At 43.9% G+C, this 7398-nt stretch overlaps 1 protein-coding gene across 2 annotated transcripts in view; it reads left to right on the top strand.

The window, feature by feature from the left end:
• Positions 1 to 7024, top strand: part of dnajb12a (DnaJ heat shock protein family (Hsp40) member B12a) — a 32585-nt gene extending 25561 nt beyond the window's left edge. For both annotated transcript variants that reach the window (XM_038783033.1, XM_038783032.1), the window contains exons 7-9: positions 621 to 793; positions 1871 to 2026; positions 6614 to 7024. In XM_038783033.1, the coding sequence (XP_038638961.1) occupies positions 621 to 793; positions 1871 to 1992 (295 nt within the window). In that variant the 3' untranslated portion in view covers positions 1993 to 2026; positions 6614 to 7024. The remainder of the gene's footprint in view (positions 1 to 620; positions 794 to 1870; positions 2027 to 6613) is intronic.
• The last annotated feature ends 374 nt before the right edge of the window (positions 7025 to 7398 follow it).

Genomic DNA, 7398 nt, shown 5'->3' on the forward strand with positions numbered 1-7398 from the left:
GCAGAAACTAGCAGGCTGGATTAAAAGGATGTTTTTTTAAGGAGGTTTTCAAAGTTAGAACGGTGGAGGGACTGAGGGAGAGAAGGCAGCTTGGAGGCTTTGCCAAGGCAGATTTCTTTAAGACTTTGGAGAGATTTGCAGACAGTGTGAGATTTTGAGTGTAACATTTTGGGAGATAGGACATTGGGTGCAGAGCAGGACAGAAGCGCCACAAGTTTGGAGAGTTTGACATTTGTAGAAGTGGGGAGGCCAATGTGGAGAGTGTTGGAGTGTTCTGAAAAGCAGCACATGCAACAAGCGAGAGTTGAGACGTGTTGGGGAGCCCAGAATAGACCAGGAGTGAGCAAGCATGCTTCCCAGAGTAAGCTGCAGTAACACCCATCACAATGACATGGATACAAAAACCCACCTCCCTCCTCAACCTTTTAAATCCTCAAACAGTGACCTAAATTTCTAGTTTTATATAAAGTAGAATACTTGAGTGTGGTAGAAAGGTCATTGGGCTGAATTGTGAAGTGTTTCTCAAGCCACAGATGTTCCTCGGGGCCTGCGATGTTGCCCAATTGTAGAAACAGCACCTGTGGTAAGTTTTCTAATCTTGAGCTGTTGTTTGTTCTCAGGTCCACTGGTCACATTCACAGACGGACGACAGAAGTACTGAAGGTGCATTATTTTGTGGCAGATAAATTTACGACAGAATATACGGGGCAGAATCTGAAGTTGGTGGAACGGAATGTGGAAGAGGATTTCATTGCAAACTTGCGGAATAACTGCTGGAAAGAGAAACAACAGAGTGAGTGATTGGAGGGGGCCGGGTGATGGAGGAGGTGCGGGGAGAAGAATGATTTTTTACATGCAATGAACTTGAGCAACGTGCACCCCAGAAGGTACAGACTAATCATGGCTGCATGACCAAATCAAAGCATCCCGTGTACCCCAGTAACTCACCCTGCAAACTCCATGTAATTATTTTAACATCACAAGCTCTAGATCCGGGGTAACCAGCATTTATTTCCCATCCTGAGTTTTCCTTGGAAAAGGTGGTTGTGAACCATCTTCTTGAACTGCTGCTATCCAAGGTATTCCCAAATACTGTGGGGTGGGGTCGGGTTTTGAACCAGCAACGATCGAGTGAACAATACATGGCCAAGTTGGAATGGCTTGTGACTTGGATGGGAACCGTTTGATAGTATTTAAGCCATGTCTCCAGTGCTTTTGGGGGGGGGGGGGAAGTAAGGTAGCGCAGTGGATAGCACTGCTGCCTCACGGCGCCCAGGACTCTGGTTTGATCCCAGCCCCGGTCACTGTCTCTGTGGGTCTCACCCCCCACAATCCAAAAACATGTGCAGGGTAGGTGAATTGGCCACATTAAATTGCCCCTTAATTGGGGGGAACAAAAGAATTGGGTACTCTGAATTCATTTTTAAAAAAGACTCCAGTGTTGGGACCTTCAGAAGGTGCTGTGCGTATTAAATGGAAGTCACATCTTGCTGTCTGGTAATTCTGGATGGATGTAAAAGGCTCCATACCATTATTTGAAGAGGGCAAAGCTATTTCAGCGCTTTGATTAATATTCAGAGAACTAATGTTCTCTTATCAACATCATAAAAAGACTAATTTATCCCCTTAATATTTGTGGGTTGTAACTGCATCTAAAATGACTATTGTTTCCCCACAGAAGTCTCTGCACTTTCAAATATTTATTGTCACACTTCGAGATGTTGTAGAGCACAACAGACGGATACAAGTATTTGTTCTGTTCTGCCAAAGTTGCTGTTGAAGTCTGTGTTGACAAGAGGTGTGAAATCACAATGGCTGCCCGTGGTACAAACTGCCCATTCTCACTTGCATTTTTATTTTGGCTCTACAGAAGAGGGGTTGTTGTATCGTGCCCGGTACTTTGGAGATGTAGATCTCTACCAGAGAGCCCAGAAGATGAGCACACCGAGCTGTACCAGGCTATCAGAGGTTCAGGCTTCCCTGCACGTTTAGAACAGAATCTGTGACATCAGTAACCAGAGACCAGGTATGTCCTGTGGGTATTAACATTCATTTACCTTCATTTCTTTTGATCTGTTGGCTATCCGGCAGATACAGAAACTCATTAGCATATTGAAGAGCCTCCAGATCAAGCTGCGAGGACTCTCTTCCTGCAGAAACACATACTGCACAGATAAATCTAGAGGATTTAGGCATAGTTTGTGAAGGACAGAGGCTGTAAGAGCTATGATTTGGTAGCAGTATTGTCCTGAGTATGTAAAGCACCTTGGTTTTAATCATATTCTATTCACCAGCTCTGTGATTTTTGGATCACAACTCTGTATGAATCATTGAATTTACAGTGCAGAAGGAGGCCATTCGGCCAATTGAGTGTGCACCAGGCCTTGGAAAGAGCATCCTACTTAAGTCACACACCCCACCCTGTCCCCGTAAGACAATAACGCCACCTAATCTTTTTGGACACTTAAGGGCAATTTAGCACGCCAATCCACCTAACCTGCATATCTTTGGACTGTTGGAGGAAACCGGAGCACCCGGAGGAAACCCACGCAGACACTGGGAGAATGTGCAGACTCCGCACCAACAATGACCTAAGCCAGGAATCAAGCCTGGGACCCTGGAGCTGTGAAGCAACAATGCTAACCACTGTGCTACCGTGCCATACCTGAAGTTAAAAACTCACCACTATTCTTAGAATTCCCCCTATACCAAAAATGGTCGATATTCTAAATGGTGAACAGGGATTCTCACTCCCTGACTCCGATGCAGGCTTGGATGGGTGCTATTCAGGTCAAACTATATTTTCAAGTTATCCCCGGTATAACCCATACCTTTACCGAAGAATTTTACCTACTTACCCCTTAGTAGCATTGATATCCTGGGTCCTGCGTTGTCAAGTAAGTAAAGTAGGCTAATAACCACTGTTTCAGGTTAAAACTTTTAAGTTATATTATTATTATTTTTTTCTTTTAAAAAGATGCAATCACTGTCTTTACAGAAAAGTAAAAAGATCTTGCTTCTGGATCCTTCTGGTTGGTTGAAGGGACCTTCAGGCCCAACTTGACAATCAATCTTCTTTTTAAAATCTGGTCTTCTTTAGATATATTCGCTGGTGAGCTCGGTTGCTATGTCCTATCTTTCCCATGTACCGAGCTGGCTCTGCTGGCTGTCCCCTTTCTTCGGGTTTATATTCTCTTTCCAACAGTTATTAAGTTTTATGACTTTATTGTAAAGTAACTTTATTTCCCTTGGATTGTAAAAGGTACCTTTAATCTGAATTTTTCTAACATGACTAAGTATCATTTTGACATGGCCTTACCTCTCAGGTCTCTGATTACATTGTTTCCTTTGTGATGTTCAAAGTTCCTTTGTGATATTCAAAAATGCTTTGGTTTCAAGTTATCCCCCGGTATAACCCATACCTTTACCGAATTTTGGGTTGGTTCCTGTCATTTCTATAGTTTTATTTTCCAATTCTGTCCCCAGCTCATAATTTTGACTTTGATTTCAGCTTTAAATTATGTTTCTCGTAGACTGATAGTCTCCAGTTTTCTTTAATTTACTTGGTGTTAGCAGAATTTCACACCTAGAATTGTCACCAAATTCAACTGAACCTCACCCTTTCCTTTCCAGCTGCTTACTAAGAGAGTTAATTTCAATGAAGGTGTGAAACATTGCTTTTAGCTGTATGCTAAAATCCACTTGATTATAACTTGAAAGTTTTACGTTTATCACTAACTCAACTGAAACCCTCATCCATGCTTTTCCAGATGCTTACTAAGATAGTTACTTTCAATGAAGGTGTGAACCATTGTTTTTAGCTTCATACAAAAATCCTGTTTTGTTTGTTTGGGAGAAGGAATCTACATTTTATAATCCTGCTCTTTGCAGCTGCTGTTAACCCTTTGTGGGATCTTTCCCTGTATCCTCTTGTGTTTCTCTCAGACCAGATATTGCCAGACTTCCATGTTTCAAATGACACATCTTTCCATATTTCCAATTACACACCGTGTATGTTGGAACTGTCAGTTATTTTTTCTTTATTCTCTGACGGAATGTGGGTGTCGTTGACACAGCCAGAATTTGTTGCCCATCCCTAATTACCCTTGAACTGAGCGTCACGCTCGACTATTTCAGAGGGGCAGTTAAGAGTCAGCCATAATACTGTGGGTCCGGAGTCACATGTGATTTCCTTCCCTAAAGGACATTAGTGAGCCAGATGGGTTTTTACGACAATCGACAACTCATTTCCACAATTAAACTGTTCCCAAAGCTTTTTCCATTATTTGTTCTCCAACTCCCACTTTCTCCCGTCTCTTGGTGCGGCGCAGTGGTTAGCACTGCTGTCTCACGACGCCGCGGGCCCGGGTTCAATCCCAGCACCGGGTCACTGTCCGTGTGGAGTTTGCACGTTCTCCCTGTGTTTGCGTGGGTCTCGCCCTCACAACCCAAAGATGTGCAGGCTAGGTGGATTGGCCACTCTAAATTGCCCCTTAATTGGAAAAAAAAATTGGATATTCCACATTTTTTTTTTTAAATTTCCCCTCTGGACCCTTTTACATCTCTCCCCTCTCACCTTAAACCTATGCCCTCCAGCTTTAGACTCCCCTACCTTTGGGAAAAGATGTTGACTATCTACCTTATCTATGCCCCTCATTATTTTATAGACCTCTATAAGATCACCCCTGCCTCCTACACTCCAGGGAAAAAAGTCACAGCCTATCCGGCCTCTCCTTATAACTCAGACCATCAAGTTTCGGTAGCATCCTCGTAAATCTCTTCTGCACTCTTTCTAGTTTAATAATATCCTTCCTATAATAGGGTGACCAGAACTGTACACAGTAATCCAAGTATGGCCTTACTAATGTACAACTTCATCAAGACGTCCCAACTCCTGTAATCAATGTTCTGACCAATGAAACCAAGCATGCCGAATGTTTTCTTCTTCTACCCTGTCTACCTGTCACTCCACTTTCAAGGAGTTATGAAACTGTATTCCTAGATATTTGTTCTATAACTCTCCGCACCACCCTACCATTAACTGAAAATCACCCCTCTACAGCCATCCTTTGTCTTCTGCTGTCAAGCAAATTTTGTATCCAATTGGCTACCTCACCCTGGATCCTGTGAGATTTAACCTTATGCAACAACCTACCTTATTAAAACCCCGTGCTAAAGCCCATGTAGACAACGTCGACTGCACTGCCCTCATTTACCTTCTTGGTTACCCTTTCAAAAACTCATTCAAATCAGTGAGACATGATTTTCCACTCACAAAGCTATGCTGACATTCATATAGTGCTTTTCATAGCCACTGGACGTCAAAGGGTTTTACAGCCAATGAAGTACTTTTGACGTGCTGTAATCACATAATCCCTACAGTGCAGGAGGCCATTGGCCCATTGAGTCAGCACCAACCATTGGAATGAGCAGCTTACCTAGGCCCACGCCCCTACCCTATCCCCGCAACCCCACCCAACCTTTGGACACTCGGGGATAATTTATCATGGCCAATCCACCTAACCTGCACATCTTTGGACTGTGGGAGAAAACCGGAGCAAACCCACACAGAGACGGAGAGAACATGCAAACTCCAGTTTCTCGAGGTCGGGATCGAACGCAAGTCCTCAGCACCGTGAGGCAGCAGTGCTAACCACTGCACAGCCCTAATAATAGAATTATAAGAAATGCTGCAGCCAATTTGCACGCAGCAACTGCCCAACAATGTCACAACGACCCAGATAATCTGTTACATTGATGCTGATTGAGAGATGGTCAGGACATCAGAGAGAATGCTCCTGTTTCATAGGATCTTTCACATCCGCCTGAGGCAGCAGATGGGGGTTTCAGTTTCACGATTCATCCGAACAACAGCACCTCTGACAATGCAGCACTTCCTCAGTACAGTACTGCTCTGGAATGTCAACTTTGATTATCTTAGCACTTAAGGGGCACGGTGGCGCAGTGGTTCGCACTGCTGCCTAATGCGCCAAGGGCCCGGGTTCAATCCCAGCTCTGGGTCACTGTCTGTGGAGTTTGCACATTCCGGGTGCTCCGGTTTCCTCCCACAGTCCAAAGATGTGCGGGTTAGGTGGATTGGCCATGCTAAATTGCCCGTAGTGTCCTAATAAAAAGTAAGGTTAAGGCGGGGGTTGTTGGGTTACGGGTATAGGGTGGATACGTGGGTTTGAGTAGGGTGATCATGGCTCGGCACAACATTGAGGGCCGAAGGGCCTGTTCTGTGCTGTACAGTACTGTTCTATGTTCTCCCCGTGTCTGCGTGGGTCTCACCCCCACCAACCAAAGATGTGCAGGGTAGGTGGATTGGCCACGCTAAATTGCCCCTTATTGAAAAAATAATTGAGTATTCTAAATTTATATTTGTAAAGAATCTTTGCACTGAAGACCTGGAGTGAGAATATATGGTCATGGGAGGATTAGTAGAATAAGGGAGAGCTGCCTTAAACAAAGAGATTTATTTTGAGGGATGAAATTAAACTTTGATTTCTTTTTTAACATATAAAAAGTATATATTTGACCTGCTTTTGTCAATTTGTTACTCATTCAAATTCTTTGTTTATTCCTCCCGTTCCCATATTCTCACATGATATAGCGATGGAGATGACGATTACTTTTTTTTAAAAAAAAGACCCTTGAAATTTGTCTTAAGACTGGATTTTGATTAGCCAGCAGCACTGCTGAAAATACTCAGCCGATGAGCAAACCCCCACCACTGGACGTTTTTTGACGAACTGGAGCCAAGACCTCGGGCCACCTTGCTGTGTAGACTGTGAAACACTCAATTGGGGACAAGAGCGGCACAGCAGAAAGCAGGAGACATGACTACGCATGAACCAAGTTTGTACATGTGCACTAGTCACTTCTAATGGAGTAAATCGACAAATGTGTTGAATTAATGATTTGGAAATTATTTATAGTTGTATATACATTGTACTTTATGCAGGGGCTGAAATCAGTTGTAACTTATTTTGCTCTTCAATAGAAATAAATCCTGTGACAAATACTCGTGTCTGCATTTAATTGCCCACATTAGCCAATATTTGAGAATTTGGTAACCACTTGGAGCAGGACTTTGTCTGACCATCCAGCCTATAAGGAAACCTCTCAATTCAATTAAACTTTTCCTTGTGTTTCAGGCCCTGTATTGTCCAAGTTGGACACAGATTAAATATTACGGTTAAAGAACAGGCCCCACAGCAGTGTGATAAAGATCAGGGGCCAGATTCTCCATCCCGCCGCACCCGTTTTCTGGTGTGACACGCCCCTGCCGGCAGGGGGATTCTCCGTCCCAGCAGACGGCCAATGGGGTTTCCCATTGTGGGCACCCACGGCAATCGGGAAATCCGCGGGCGTGAGTGCACTGCCGTTGAAACGGTG

The sequence above is a fragment of the Scyliorhinus canicula genome, chromosome 22 (assembly GCF_902713615.1).
Source record: "Scyliorhinus canicula chromosome 22, sScyCan1.1, whole genome shotgun sequence".
Taxonomy (NCBI): domain Eukaryota; kingdom Metazoa; phylum Chordata; class Chondrichthyes; order Carcharhiniformes; family Scyliorhinidae; genus Scyliorhinus; species Scyliorhinus canicula.